Raw genomic sequence first — 15748 nt, 5'->3', positions numbered from 1 at the left:
CTGTAATTTGTTGAGGAGAGGAAATGCCTCTCGTCGACTGATCTCTGCTTTAACCTGGTCAACACAGGCATGAGACTTTTATTGATGGATGCCCAGAGTCCCGTCTCCCCTCCCCAGCAGGCTACTGCACAGCCACAGGACGTCGGAGATGGATTTCTCCTCGGGACTCCCGCAAATTTCACCGGCCCTTCACCCATCATCTATTTCTACAAATCCCGTTTAAAAGCTGCTCTTCCTCATCACGGAGCGAGTGAAAACCACCAAGCGCTTCCAGCCAGACGAAGGGAAAAAATTTCTCCCCGCCGCACAACCCCCGTTGCCCAGACTAGCGCAGTCTGAGCATGTTTAGGCTCCCTCTGTATTACAATTGTGCCCAGCCCGGCTGGGAAACATCTGATTACTGCCCCTGTAATCTGTTGACACTATCACCCAGATAAACAAGCTGCCATCGATCTTTTCATTAGGTGATCAAGTAACAAACAAAGCAGGTGAAAGAGAAGAGCGCTGGAATGCTTGCGCGTCCCCAGCCCGGCGCCCTGCGGCTGCAGCCGGCCCTGGCGCCCGGCTCGGCGCCTGCCGGACCTGCGTGGGTCCCCCTGCGAGACACCCGCCTTGTGTGGGGAGGGGAGCCGTGGAAATTCCCACACATGTTCCTATGGGGGGAAAGGGGAACGGAAGGGAGGAGGAAGGAAAAACCTCGGACAGAATGAGGACTAGGCGCCTTTCACTCCTCCCAAATGCCGGGATGCCCAAATGACGCCAGGGGAGGAGGTGGCCCGGGGGGGGGCAGGACTGGGGAAGGTCTCCCTGCCAAGTGTCGCGGCCTTGCTCCCCTCCCTCTGCCCCGAAACCACGAGGAAGGAAGCGGCGACTTGCCTGGGGTGGCCCGGGGAGTCGGGGCCGTCGGCAGAGTGCCCGGTCCGGGAGGAGCTGGGCTGCGGCTGCTGGGTCCGTCCACCTCCTCTCAGGCTTTCTGCCTCTGTCTGTGTCTGTGTCTGTGTCTCTCTCTCACTCTCTCTCTCTCTCTCCCCCCCCCCCTCCGTGCCTCGCTCTGCCTCTTTTACTCCCTGTCTCTTCACAGTCTGGGGAGTAAAATCTAGATGATACACATACGGAGCTTGCTTTTTTGTCCTATTTAATCTTATTCGTTTCACCTTCTCACTGATCAAGAGACAGGACGGAGACTTTATTTGGAAAGAGCGAGAGAGAGGAAAGAAGCCTACTGTTGCATAGTCAATAACATCCTTTTTATCAATGCAATATACAACAGAGACGGCTTGGGCAAGGGGCTCATTGAAAATCTCTTCATTATTTCGGGACAAAATCAAGCGTTTATTCTGATCTTAGAAATGATGAAGGAATCTTTTCTTCAGGCGGCTCCCAGCCTCAGATTTCAGAGTCGACAGGGAAAGAAAAAAATATCATGATCACTATGCATCAAATTTGAGGGGCTTATTTTTTTCTCTTTACTTTTAATTAATCAACATCACTTTACAAAACCAAATAATAACAATAAAATTTCTGTCACCCATTTAATTCACTTTCCTTCTGCAGGTTTTCCATCCACCTTCTAATCTGATTAGATTATCATAATCATAAACTTGATTGGGAGCTAAGAGAAAGGTATGGTGGCAAGTAGAGGCGCCTGGGGTGTTAGTTTTTGTTTTGGGATTTTTTTTGGCGGGGGGGAGCTGTTCAGTTTTTACATTCTGCTTCTTCTTTGTCACATGCAGTCTTTCGAACCCAAGGCAAATTTCCGATCCCTGACAAAAGGGAAGCTGCCTCTAAGGCCGGCTTGTGAGAGAGACAGAAATTGAAAAGAAGAGGGTCTTCTCCTCAGTGCAGTTTTCTATTTGAAATAGGAAAGGGGAAATTCATTTTTTGGCAAGAGCCGGGGGTGGGGTGCAGGGCTGCAGGCAGGCGCGGAGCTCCCCGGGCTCCCCGGGCCGCGGCTCCGTGCCCGCTAGATGGCAGCCGGAGCCAGCGATTCCCGCTCGCCGGGCCGGGAGCGGAGGGGAGCGCGGGGCTGGGGGCACCGACACCCCCGCACCCCGCGTCCCCTTCCCGCGTGGGGCTCCTGGAGAGACCGGGAGAGCCGGGCGAGGGGAGCGAGGGGGAGCGCACGGCGGGCAGGGCAGCGGAGGGGGTGATGCTGACTGCTCACACACCCCCAAAATGAAATTAAAGGGTAGGGGTGAAACCCCCGCGAGAAGCGTGGAGCCCTGCGGGGCCGCGGGTGGACATGTTAGGTGAGGAATGAGGGGTGAGGGACGAGGGACACGCTGCAAAAATAGCCCGAAGTGGGATGGGAACATATGGGGATTTGAGTATGTGTGTGGACTCGGCCGCGTGTGTGTGCAAGGGTGTGCATGTACGGGCGCCTGCTCCTCCGTGCAGCGCGTGTTTCCTTCTCCATCACTAACACCCCTGGAGTGGCTTTTGCAACTGGCAAGCGGAAGATAAATCCCTCTTTCAGATCTGTAGGGGAAAAAAACAACAACCAATAAAATAATAAAAAAAAACCCCACACAAACAAAACAAAAACAAGCAAGCAAAAAAAAAAACACAACCCAACCCACACTAACTTTTTACACGGAGCCCATATCCATCGTCTTTTTAATTGCACCTTTCTGCCTATCGCAATGCATCCTCCTCTGCCCATGTGTGTCATGGGTTGGGGGGGTAGAGGGGTCATAGACGACCCATACTAATCAGGTCCCAAAGTAAATAGCAGCACAGGAGGATCACAGTGCAAATTGTGCTTGTCAGAAGAATCTCCTCTCCTTCTCTCTACTCTTCCTCTCTCCCTCCCTCCTTCCTCCCCCCTCCCATTTCCTTTCCCTTCCCTATCCCATTCAGTAAGTAGTGAATAATTTTCTTTCATTTAATTTTTTAAAAAAGAAAAGAAAAGAAAAGAAAAGAAAAGAAAAGAAAAGAAAAGAAAAGAAAAGAAAAGAAAAGAAAAGAAAAGAAAAGAAAAGAAAAGAAAAGAAAAGAAAAGAAAAGAAAAGAAAAGAAAAGAAAAGAAAAGAAAAGAAAAGAAAAGAAAAGAAAGAGAAGGGAGAGAGAAAGAGAGAGAAAAGAAAGAGAGACAGAAAGAGAGAGAAAGAAAAGAAAGAACCAGAGAGAGAAAGAGAAAGAAAAGAGAGAGAGAGCGAGAGAGAGGAAAGAAAGAAAGAAAGAAAGAAAGAAAGAAAGAAAGAAAGAAAGAAAGAAAGAAAGAAAGAAAGAAAGAAAGAAAGAAAGAAAGAAAGAAAGAAAGAAAGAAAGAAAGAAAGAAAAAAAAGAAAAGAAAAGAAAAGAAAAGAAAAGAAAAGAAAAGAAAAGAAAAGAAAAGAAAAGAAAAGAAAAGAAAGGAAAGGAAAAGAAAAGAAAAAATAAAAGAAAGCAAAGCGCGGGTGGAGGGGGGGAATTGGGGGGTAACCAATGGAGTGAAGGAGGTTTGGCTAACCTTAGCCTCCCATTTTCTCTCCCCCCAGTTCAGGGCTCTGACCAGTCAGTCGCCTTTGATTATCAGTTGCCAGCAGCCCTTCTCTTGGCTCCTTGACACGAGCTCCATATAAGGCAGCGATCTCCATAGAAACGTGTCAGTTTCAATAGTAGTGTCAAAGTTCACTATATACAGACATTCGCGCAGATCCCCCTTTCGGAAACATTGCTTTGCTAGGCTTCCCGTTTAAACGCATTCATTTTTTGGGTCTCTCTCTCTCTCCCTCTCTCTCCCTCTCTCCCCCTCTCTCCCTCTCTCCCCCCCTTCCCTTTCTTGCATATTCTATTAGTGTGCCCCCCCTTCATCTCCCTCTTCTCCTTCCTTTTCTTCTTTTTTCCACCCTTCCTCCTTGTGTCTTTCGCTTCATTCCTGCAGGAGAAGAGGAGAGAGGTGAAACTGAAAAAAAAAAAAACCAAACTCGGAAAGAAAGAAAGAAAAAAGGGGGAAAGGAGAGAGAGAGAAACAGGGGGGGAGGGGGAAAGTCCGGAGAGAGAGAGAACGCGTTCACATCTTAATACCGTTATTATTTTGACAATTCTTGCCTCTTTTTTTATTTTGGGGGAGGGCTTCTCTTCTGGGTGATGAGTTTTTACACGAAATACTTTTTTTAGGCAACTAAACAAACAAAAAAAAGAATATTTTTGGGGCGATTTCCACCGTTTTTCTTCCTTTTTTTTTCCTCGCAACCAGTATCGTGCGCTCTCACAGGAGAAGAACACCGAAAAGGCAAGAAAGAGGAGAAGAAGAGGATTTATTTACCGACCTACTTTGGATCTCTCTTTTTCCTGCAAGTGTCATTATTATTCCCGTTCTCTATTTTTACACTTCGCCGTGAATTCGTCTCCTCTGCGAATTTAGTCACATCCGATTTTTTTTCTGCGATTTAAAAAAAAAAAAAAAAAAAAAAAAAAAAAAAAGGCGAGAGAGAGCGCGAGCGAGCGAGAGAGACAGAGAGCGAGAGAGAGCAGCTCGGGAGAGAAAGAGCAGCGACCGGCAACCTCCTCCTCCTCCTTCCCCGCCGCCGCGACAGGAGATCAAACTGCCTCAGCTCCCCGCCCGCCTCCGCCGCGCTCCCCGGCTCCACCGCCCTGAATGGCTGACGGCGCGCTGCCCTGGACCTGGCCCCCGGACACCTCCGTACTCTGATCGCCGGCGAGCGGCTCCTCTCTCGACCTCCCGCCTCCCCGAGAGCCCACACCGGCACCGGCGGCGGCGACAGCGGCGGCGACAGCGGCGGCGACAGCAGCCTCCGCGGGAGCGGCGGCGGCCGAGCCCCGGCGGCGGCGAGCGGCGAGCGGCGACCTCCTCCTCCTCCTCTTCCTTCCCCTCCTCCTCCTCCACCTCCTCCTCCTTTTCCTCCTCCTCCTCCTCGGCGGCGCCGCGGCTTCCTCTATGCCTGCACATCCTCCGCGCTCGTAGCGCCCGGACCGCGTGTGCCTGTGCCCGTGCGTGTGTGCGTGTGCGCGAGTGGGGAGCCGTGTGCCGGGCGATTGCGCGCGTGTCTGCCTCCTGCGTGTGCGTGTCCGGCGTGTTACTCTCCTGAATGCCTCTCCCGACAGCCTTGTTTGCCGTTTCTGATTTTGCAACTTGAAGTGGCGGCGGAGGGGGGGGGGGGGGGGGGGGGGGAGGACGAGGAGAGGCAGCGAGAGCCGGGGAGAGCGGGAGCAGAGGGGAGAAGCGGTCAGGCGGGGGTATTTTAAAGAGGGGGGAGCGCTGGAAAGGACAGGGAAGGGAAGGAAAGGAAAGGAAAAGGAAGGGAGGAAAAGGAAAGGGAAGGGGGGGGAAGAGAGAGAGGGAGAAAATCCTCCGTCGCCCCCTCCCCCTCTCTAAAAAAAAAAAAAAAAAAATTAGCAAGAGCGCGAGTGAGAGGAGGGGGGCTCGCGGCGGCGAAAAATAAATAAAATAAAGAAAACGGCAGGAGCGGCTCCAGCCGGCAGCAGCGGCGGCGGCAGCAGGGCAGCGGCGGCGGCAGCCGAGGCGGAGGCAGGCGGCAGCAAGGGTCCCCTCGCTCTCCGCTCGCCCCCGGCGCCCGGGCGGCCGCCACCCCCCCGCCCCCCGCCTCACTCCCCGGCAGCCCGCAGCGAGACGCGCCGCTCCCCAGCACTTTTTTGGGCCCGAGATATGGCAATGGTAGTTAGCAGCTGGCGAGATCCGCAGGAAGACGTGGCCGGGGGCACTCCGAGCGGCCCCAACCCCGCCGCGACGCAGCCGGCCCGGGAGCAGCAGCCCCAGCAGCAGGGGAGCTCGGCCACCCCACACACCCCGCAGACCCCCAGCCAGCCGGGACCCCCCTCCACGCCGGGAGCGGCCGGAGACAAGGGAGCGGGCCAGCAGGGCTCGGGGCAGAGCCAGCAGCACATCGAATGTGTGGTGTGCGGAGACAAGTCCAGCGGCAAGCACTACGGCCAGTTCACCTGCGAGGGCTGCAAAAGTTTCTTCAAGAGGAGCGTCCGCAGGAACTTAACTTACACATGCCGCGCCAACAGGAACTGTCCCATCGACCAGCACCACCGCAACCAGTGCCAGTACTGCCGCCTCAAGAAGTGCCTCAAAGTGGGCATGAGGCGGGAAGGTGAATATTTCTTCCCTACTATGCTATCGCTCCCCTCTCCCCTTGGCTGTGCAGGCGTGCGTGTGCGAGGGCTCTCCGTCTGTCTGTGTCTGCCTGTCCGTACGCGCACACACGCGCACCTATATGCATGTACATACACACACACACGCGCGCACACGCGCGGCGTGCAAGCACACACACACATAAATATAAATATGTAAAAATAAATACACACACACACACATATATATGTGTGTGTATATATACACACACACACACACACACACACACACATATATATATGTATACATATATATATATATATATATATATATATATATATATATTTACGGCTCTCGGTAGCAATCCAGCCAGGACTCTCTATATATTTCCATGCACATGTCAATCTCTTCCTCTGCCTGCACTCCATCTGGCAGCTTTGCACCAGGTTCTGTTGTTATTGTCGATGGTGGTTGGTGGTGTTTTCTTTTGCTTTTCGGTTTGTGCCTCCTGCCCTCCCTCCCGCTTCTCCCCACCCCCTTCTCCGGCACTGCTACACTCTCCCCTTTCCTCATAATTGTGCAGAGAATTTATTATTATTATTATTGTTATTATTATTACTACTACTATTACTATTATTACAATCGCTTGCTAAATATTTATCATTTAGCCGCTATCCCCACTTCCCCCTGCGCGCGCGTGTATGCATGTGTGCGTGTGCGTGTTTTAGATGTGGTTTTGTCTATTGTTGGCATGAGACCGGAGGGTGGGGGGAGATACATCTTTCTCCCGTACGAGATGTGACTCCATTCAGCTTCCTTCCCCCTCACCCCCTCCCCACCCCCTTTCCACCCCATCATTTCTTTTTAAACCTGCACTACCTCTCGGTAGATTCATCTCTCAGGCTCATTTTTCCCGAAAGAAAGATGAAAGACGTGTAATTAGAGAAAGAGGAAAGGGTGTGAAAAAGATGGAAGGGAGAAAAGGGGGAAAAAAAAAAAAAAAGGAGGGGAGGAAATGTGCTACTCTATCTTCGCTTCCCTGTGCTTCCCGGTGCCCCGGAGTGTGCTTCTGTGAGAAATTTGGCCTTGTTTTCATTCCATGCGTTCAAAGGAAAGTTTGTGACTGAATCGTGTTTCTGTACTTCTGTCATTTCTTTCTTTCGATTTTTCCTTTTTCTTTTCTTTTTCTTTCTTTCTTTCTTTTTTTTTTTTTTTTTTTTTTTTTTTTTAGTGCGCTGCTCATGTTATTTCTTCATCAAACTCCACCCTCTCCTTAAAGTCTTCCTACAAATCTCAATTTATAACCGCTTTACCGGTTCTTCTCATTTTAGCAACATCCACAGCCTGTATCTAGCACCGGGTCCACACTATTTCCAGCTGCTCTGCTTTTTTTTTTTTTTTTTTTCTCCTCCTTTCCAAAAGTTGTCTGTGGTTTTCCTTGCGTTCAGACTCATTCTCGTGTATGGGGGATTTCCTGCCCTCTTTTCTCCTTGAAACATGTTCTCTCGGTTTAAAGTTTACCCCGTGACTATCGTTAAAGATGTTCTAAAGATGTCACATCAGCGAAATAATTGATTCTCCGGAGCAGGGATTTTAAAATTGTATTTTATATGCCACAAGAAAAGGAATTGAAATGGGCTGCTCCAGGTCTAAAAGAGCTCACAAATATGATGGCTTCATTGGTAGCTGCAGGGGCTGTTGGTAGGCACCTGGGAGAGTGGAGGCAAGCAATTTTTTTAAAAAAAGGAAGGAGGAGAAAAAAATAAACAAAAAAGTGAGAATTGTGCATGCAGTTAAATGAAAAAATGTCTGCCAAGTTTGCAAGTAGATTGAAGAGGGAGAGGTAGGGCTGGAGGGCAGCAGGACAGAGGTCTGGCCCGGGTGGCGAGGAGGGCTCGCTGGGGAAGAAAAGAGAAAGTTGAGAAAAATGTGGCACGCCGGAAACATGAGTGATTGCATGTGCGGGTGTGTGCCAGCGAGCGTGTGCTGGTGTGCGGGGTGTCTGTGTGTGCAGGGTACGAGCCTGAGTGGCCGTATCTTCCCCTCAAGTTACATTTGTTTACATGGCAAGCGGCTGCAAACGCTGGCACTGATGGAGTAAAACACATGCACGCACTAAAAAAAAAAAAAAAAAAAAAAAAAAAAAAAAAAAAAAAGAGAGAGAGAAAAAGAACAACAAAAAAACCCCCAACTTTGGTCAGCTTTCGGGACTCGAGGCATGCTTACGCTCTGTGTGGAGATGGTTAATGAATCCAGTGTTTTTGCAGTTGCAAGCTTGTGCATTCACTGTGCAACGCTGACTGCAGGCTTTTGCAGTGGCAACAGCTCACCAAAGATATTAATTACACCGTCCCCTTTTTTTTCCACGAATGTTTGGCTATTGTAAGTTCGGACATTTTTATTTTATTTCCCCCTTTCCCTTGATAATATTTAACCTTTCTCTTCCTTTTAGCAGGGAAAACTTTGCTGGGCGGGGGAGGGGGGGGACTCGATGGAAAGCTGGTTCTGGTAATAAAGTTAGCAGTGGGGAGCTGGAACGCTGCGACCTGTTCCAGCTTGAAGGGTAACGACGAGGTATTTTTGAAGAAAATGAACGCATTTGGTTTTACGAATTATTTTATTTAATATTTTATTCTAAAGAGCTATACATCAGTTTACTTGTAAATTTCAGTAGTATCAGGGCAATAGGCTGGGATTCACAACTGAGCTTGGCTGTATTTTTTACAGTTGGCTGTGATTTTTAACTCTACTTTCTTACCACCCGGAAGACTTCTTTGATTTTTTTTTCTTTTTTTCTTTCTTTTTTGTTTTCTTGTCTTTTTCCTTCTTTTTTTTTTTTTTTTTTTTTTTTTTTTTTTTTTTTTTTTTTTACGTACCGGGCTTTCTTTTGTTACGAGAGGGGAGGGGGGAAGAGGGGGTTGTGTGCGGATTTGTCTTGTTTGCCTTGGCTTTTTTTTTTTTTTTTTTCCCCCTTTCTTTTTAATCTGTTTATTTTGTGAAGCCTGTCTGCATTGTGGCCGGGGGTGGGGGGAGCGGAACGCGCTTGGCTGCCGCTGGGCTGAGGCTGCCTGAGCAGGGGTCGGGGCCGGGGCCGGGGCCGCGCAGGGGCCGGGCGGGGGGCTCGGGGCAGGCCGGCGGCAGCTGCCCGGCTCCGCATGCCTCTGTGCGTCCGTGCCTGTGCGTGTGCCGGGGGCGAGGCGGTGCCGGGGAGGGGAAGGAGCCCGGCATTGTCTCCGGCTGGTTGGCAGCGCCGCCGGGGCGATGCCTGCGAGCCTCCTGGATGCACATTTCCTCTCCTTCTCTCCTTCTTTTTGTCAGCGGTTCAGCGAGGAAGAATGCCGCCCACCCAGCCCAACCCCGGCCAGTACGCGCTGACCAACGGCGACCCCCTGAACGGGCACTGCTATCTCTCGGGATACATCTCCCTCCTGCTGCGGGCCGAGCCCTACCCCACCTCCCGCTACGGCAGCCAGTGCATGCAGCCCAACAACATCATGGGCATCGAGAACATCTGCGAGCTGGCCGCCCGTCTGCTCTTCAGCGCCGTCGAGTGGGCCCGCAATATTCCCTTCTTCCCCGACCTGCAGATCACCGACCAGGTGGCCTTGCTGCGGCTCACCTGGAGCGAGCTCTTCGTCCTCAATGCTGCCCAGTGCTCCATGCCCCTCCATGTGGCCCCGCTCCTGGCCGCCGCCGGCCTCCACGCCTCCCCCATGTCGGCAGACCGCGTTGTCGCCTTCATGGACCACATCCGCATCTTCCAGGAACAGGTGGAGAAGCTGAAGGCGCTGCACGTCGATTCGGCTGAATACAGCTGCCTGAAAGCCATCGTCCTCTTCACCTCAGGTGAGGGGACGGGTTCGGGATGTGAGATGTCTGGGAAGAAAAAATAAAAAAAGGCAAAAAAACCCAAAACGCATGCAGGAAAATAAGGAAATAATTTAAATAGAATTATTTTTAAAGGAAAGATACTGGAGGTGGAGGAAGCATAGCACCTGATGGGGATACGCTCTGGTCCAGGGATCATCCTCATTGCCACTGATACTGGCTCTTTAACACACAGCCCCTCCAAAAAAATAATACGAAAAACCAAAATCAAATTAAGTGTAGGAGGTGGAAACATGCATGTTAACAATTTTTCCCTGTGATAGATGGTTTGAATTAACTAGCAGGAAAGTTGCATTAGCATTGCCTTTGAAGTGCTCTGGTCATAGCCTATAAGAATATAATACGTATACTATTATTGTAACCTGCAAGGGAGAATTTATAAACATCAAAGGGGAACTATGTGAAGGAAATATAGGAAATGGAAACAAGGCAAGATAAGAGTCTGGGCAGTGTAGTTTTTTAATTATTCTAATTATCATCATGATATGACTAATTGCCACCTTTCCTACTTGTTTTTCTTTTTATTTTTCCTTTTTCATTTTTATATCCCCTCTCCCCATCCCCTAGCTCCTCTCTTGTATGAGCTTCTCTCCTCTTTTCCCCATTAGCAATAACTAAACAGTTCTGATAAATGTGACTTAAAACCAGGCCGAGGCAAAATTAAAAGCATTCCTGAACAAAGATGGCAAATCGTTCAAAGGCCTTGTTTAACACTGAGCAGTTTATAATCCATCAATATTTGCTGCCTTTCAAGCACGAAAGACAGTATTTACATTGTATTAAAATGTCTCCTAAATTTGCACTATATTGTAATGTAGCAAATGTAGTATTAATATCGATTTGAACATCAGATAATTTATTTAGACAGGAGTATCTAATTTGTATGCAGGGTGGTCAGAGACATGTACTGTGACTGCCCCCTTTTACTTCCAGTGCAAATGCAGTCTCGCAGCATTGGAGAGAATATTTCTTTGCAAAGGATAATGTGCAAATCTTAAAACAAATGGAAGATTTACTGAATAGCCAACTCGACATTTTAATGTATTTTATCATAATAAGTCTTCTTGATGGAAACATGTTTTTCAAGAGTGACAAAGAGACCTGCCTGCATTTATCAGGGTGATTTAACTCCGCAGCCTGCCTCCAGACTCCCAGACTTTCCTTTCCCATTTGTTTCAGGAGGCTCATCAATACACACAGATAGCCAAGGAGAACCTTTTTTTTCCCCCCCAGACCTAACTTGGAGAGATTCTTCCCAAGCAGAGCTGGGAAAATGCCTGGCCTGTGCCTCAGCCCTTCCACACGTCCAAGGCCCTGTGAAGGAAGTTGCCCCTGATAGGGACATGGTTGAGGCAATATTTTCTTTTTTCTTCTTTTTCTTCTCTCCCTGTTCCCTCTAATCTTCCCCCTTTACTTCTGAAACAATTGACCTTGGTTAGAAAAGGCCAAGTGGCTTTAAAGGAGCCCTTCATTTACATATAATAAAACCAAAGGTAATAACATTTGTGAGGGGAGAAGCCCCTTGCCACAGTGGAGTGGAGAATGAAGGAAGGGAACAATAATATTATTTCAGAGCAGGATCACACAGGGCATCTCAGAAAATGGAAATACTGCTGTCAGTAGTAATCCACTACTCCTTACCCCATCCGCACATTTCCACTTTTCACTAAACTTGTTTTCGTTGCATATTCAGAGGGGAATTAATGAGAAGCCTTTCTCTAAGTCATCCAACTTTTAAACAAACTTTAAGTGACAGAAAAGACATTTTTAGGCATATTGTGTAAAGTCCTTCACTGAGGACAAAGTGTCTAAAACTGGCATGGATTTTTCCTGTTGTGGTTTCTACATTTGGGCTCCAGAGAGCATGTATTTATTCTGTAAAATTCTGGACACCATCCAAAAGCTGTGCAGTAACCCAAAACCAGCTCCCTTCTTTCCTCCTTTACCCTTCCCTTGCATACCCTCCTCTCCTCCTTGCCCTCATCTCCTTCTCCCCGCTGCCAAACTTCGGCATTATTAGTTCCTGCATCTACCATTTCATCGTCATAAATAAATGTTTCCGGGAACAGACAGAGACAGATAACATAAATCAAATAAATCTATTTGCAGCGCAATAAGAACTTTTGATTTCTAGTTAGATGCCAGCTGATTACGTCTATATTTTCTGAACACTAAACTCTTCTGAACGTGTAACATGAAATACATTGCCGCCACTACAAAGGGAAGGCTGGAGTGTGTTGAACAGTAATGGTTATTTATTTACATAATTTCTTTTCCATAGACCGCAAGAAGAAATATAGAGCTTTCCCTTATTGACACACTGCCATATAAAAAAGCAAGGCACACACAGGATTTTCACATTAGCCCACTTTCTGAGATGGAATAATAATTTACCTTCAGTAAACATGGGTTGCATTATTTCTCCCATGGATTGCACCTCTCTGGGCTACATAATCTAATCAAGTTGTGGATCCCTTAATTATTATTATTTTTAATCTCATTCTGAAGGGAGAATTGAGCCTTCCCACCCCCACTTTAGGCTGTGAAATAAAACCCAAGTGAAGGCATATGCCAGACCATTTAAAATAATTTAAGCCAAACAGATACTATCGGCATGAGAAAATTCCAAGTTTTTGGAGGTCTAAGGCAAAACCCGCGGCAAATTTTCAAAAACCACATCAGGCTGATGCCCTTTTAGAGGGCAAGTTCCCTATCCACATTGTCCAGTGACCTGCACTACTAGGTGCACTTATTGTAAATGTCTGATAAATATTTTACTAACCTTAAGGGTATGACATATGGAGCATAAAGAAAAAAAACTCTGCCACAGTGTCAGTAAGACCCTTTCATATTGCATTGTTTGGAAGTTGAATAGGATCCTAATGCATAATGGGCAGATAATGCATGTAAAATAGCAAGATATATGTAAATATGGAATCTGATTTGTGGCAATCAACATATGAACAGGTCTGTGGTTTTTGATATGTATTGCAAACAAGAACAGGCCCCAGCTTTTGATAGATATGTATGTTGCAACCTGGTGCTTTAGATGTTGCAAAATATCATTGCATTAAAGGTAAAGTATGGATTAGCAGAGCGGCCTGGCTCAGATAATTGTGTGTCTGAGGGATGCCAAGTCCGCAGCTCAGGTCAAAGGTTCTCCTTCTCAGAAGTTCCTAAATTATGGCTTGTTTTATTTGTATTTTTGCTTGAGGCCATAGTATTGTAGATGAAGGTGCTCAGAAATCTTTGTAAAGTCAGTTCTCGGTAAAGGAAGACTTAAGCTTCAAAAATGCCTGTGCAACAAATTTTATTTTATTTTATTTTTAGCGTTGAATAATTTGTTGATTTGTTGTGTCTTTCCAGGGTCACAACTCTACATACACATTTTTATAATGTCTTTTTAGGGGCCATTAACTAATTCATATATGGATCTATATATTAGTAAAGTCTGGCTTTGATCTGTTAACCTGCACTGCTAGCTGACTCCCTTGCTCTGATCTTGATGGCTGGAGGGGTTTTTTTTGGTTTGTTGGTTGGTTTTTTTTGTTAGGTTTTGCAGTTATTTTTTTGGTTTGGTGTTTTTAATATCTATGCTGAATCTTTGAAACAATGTGGATGGTTTCAACCATGTGGGCATACCCATCACTTTTCCATGACTGCAGTGTCCTGAGCAAGTCCTTCCACAAGCAGCTGGTGCCCAGTTATTCTCTGGTTTGGGTTATATGTTCTTTGAGATAGGATATGCGCTTGTAAGTGTCTCTATGTGTGTGCAAATGCACAGATGCATCCATACCTCTCTGCTCGTATCTATACGAACAGAATAAGGTGTATAGATACAATACGTGGATGTAAAGGGCTTCTGGTCTCGGATTAGTGCACGCTTGCCCAGGTCACGTACTTCTGCAAGGTGCAAGGTGCATGTTTGTGACAGTTTGGGTGCCAGAAGGACCTGTGAGGAAGGAGTCTCCCTGGTTTCATTTAGGCAAGGCTTAGCTGCTGCAGCTCTTCCCAGCTTTGTGTCTGAGAGCTACAGACGCCTGCTGAGCACAAGCTGGGACTAACCTAGCCCTTTGCTACCGGATTTATCACACAGCCTGCAAAGACATCGCAAATTTGCGATCACTGGCAGCGAGGCAGGAGCAGAGGAGACTCCCCTCTCCCCTGCCCCACGGCATCCCCCAGCCGGCTCCCTGCCAGTCGCTGCAGGACCCAGTCGCTGCCTCTCTGTGATGTGCAGCCATGTAAACAAACTCCTTGTGTCTCTCACTCTGCTTGTGTGCCACTCTGCTTATTATTTTTATAGTTGCTATTATTATTATTATTATTATTATTATTATTATTATTATTATTATTATTATTATTATTATTTTCCCCAATACCTTATTTGTCTTCCTCTCGGCGTTATTTAAGGGGGCTGGTCCAGGTTTCCAGCATCCCGGTGATGGGCTCCCTGGAGCAGAAACCACGCTCGGCAGCGCGGAGTGTCGGTGGGGGGATGTGCAAAGGAAGTGTGGGGGCTTGTGTGTGTGTGTGTGTGTGTGTGTGTGTGTGACTGGGACGAGCGGGATGTTGGCACCCCCATCGCATCCCGGGTGGAAACACCCACGGTGGCAATGAGGCACAGCGAGGTCGCGTTATTTATTTGGCAGTGATGCGCGGGATGGGATGGGGTAGCGTGGGGTGGGGTGGGGTGGGATGGGATAGGATGGGATGGGATGAGACGGGATGGGATGGGATGGGATGGGATGGGATGGGATGGGATGGGATGGGATGGGGGGGTGCGCCTTTGGGCTGCCCCCCATCCTCGCAGAGTTTCCCTGTGCGGTTCCCAGCCACTAACCATCTCCCCCCGCTTCCTCCTCCTCCTCCTCCTCCACCTCCTTCCTCCACTCTCCTCCCGCCTGCCGCCGTGCTGCGGCTGCCTCCGCGGGTGCGCTGCGGTGGGCAGACGCCTGCGGCCTATCGGATGCTGCGCACATCGAGAGTCTCCAGGAGAAATCGCAGTGCGCGCTAGAGGAGTACGTGCGGAGCCAGTACCCCAACCAGCCGAGCCGCTTCGGGAAGCTGCTGCTGCGGCTGCCCTCCCTGCGCACCGTCTCTTCCTCCGTCATCGAGCAGCTCTTCTTCGTCCGCTTGGTAGGTAAAACCCCCATCGAAACCCTCATCAGGGATATGCTACTGTCGGGGAGCAGCTTCAACTGGCCTTACATGTCCATCCAGTGCTCCTAGAGCCCGTCCCGCAGCCCCGGCGGAGCGGCGGCCGAGCGGCGCCCAGGGAGCGCTCGCACCCGGGGCTCTCGGGGCGCGGGGGGGCCCGGGAGGCGGACACTGAACAAAAGAGAGGGCGAGAGGGAGCACAGATGTGGCCGTGGAGGGGAGAAGGACGGACCTGTCGTCCGTGGAGGTTGTGATGTTTCGCCTTTTTTTTTTTTTTTTTTTGGCCTATTTTGGTTTTTTTTTTTTCTGTTCCGTTTCGTTTTCTTTCGGAGAGGAGGAAAAAAAAAAATAAATAATATTAATAAAAGAGACAAAAAAAATGAGTATTGAGGGGATATTAATCAAACCTGAAGGGGATACTGGATCTTCCAGGATTTATTGTGGACTGTTGTTGATATATGCTGTACAGTAAACCAACAAAACAAAAAAAGCATTGAAACTGAACTGAACCTTGTGTAGAATAAAAACAAAACCGCCCAAAACCAAGCAAACGACAACAAAATTTCCATGCGCAAACACTTACCATGAACATTGTTACTCCTTTTGTAATATATTAGTCTTTATTTTCAATTTTGGTAAAAGTTAAAACACCATATG

The 15748-nt window shown here is 48.3% G+C and overlaps 2 protein-coding genes across 4 annotated transcripts; one reads left to right on the top strand and one right to left on the bottom strand.

Annotated features, from left to right (window-relative positions):
* Positions 1–1165: 1165 nt before the first annotated feature.
* LOC131095709 (uncharacterized) lies at positions 1166–5086 on the bottom strand. Its single transcript, XM_058043762.1, has 2 exons — positions 4632–5086; positions 1166–2478 (listed from the first exon to the last, which is right to left on the bottom strand). The coding sequence occupies exons 1-2, from the start codon at positions 4892–4894 to the stop codon at positions 1875–1877; spliced, it is 867 nt and encodes a 288-aa protein (XP_057899745.1). The 5' UTR covers positions 4895–5086; the 3' UTR covers positions 1166–1874.
* Positions 5087–5528: 442 nt separating this feature from the next.
* Positions 5529–15653, top strand: NR2F1 (nuclear receptor subfamily 2 group F member 1). 3 transcript variants are annotated; one of them, XM_058043568.1, is made up of 4 exons: positions 5529–6062; positions 8311–8425; positions 9362–9889; positions 14883–14971. In XM_058043568.1, exons 1-3 carry the CDS (start codon positions 5612–5614, stop codon positions 9849–9851), a joined length of 1056 nt encoding a protein of 351 aa, XP_057899551.1. In that variant the 5' UTR covers positions 5529–5611; the 3' UTR covers positions 9852–9889; positions 14883–14971. The 3 variants fall into 3 exon arrangements, with proteins under 3 accessions (XP_057899551.1, XP_057899550.1, XP_057899552.1); XM_058043567.1 differs by lacking the exon at positions 8311–8425 and having other exon boundaries at positions 5531–6062; positions 14883–15653; XM_058043569.1 differs by lacking the exon at positions 5529–6062 and having other exon boundaries at positions 6376–8425; positions 14883–15653.
* Positions 15654–15748: the final 95 nt, after the last annotated feature.

The sequence above is a fragment of the Melospiza georgiana genome, chromosome Z (genome assembly GCF_028018845.1).
Source record: "Melospiza georgiana isolate bMelGeo1 chromosome Z, bMelGeo1.pri, whole genome shotgun sequence".
NCBI lineage: Eukaryota > Metazoa > Chordata > Aves > Passeriformes > Passerellidae > Melospiza > Melospiza georgiana.
The sequence above is the reverse complement of the archived record's forward strand: the minus strand, read 5'-3'. Positions and strand labels throughout refer to the sequence as shown.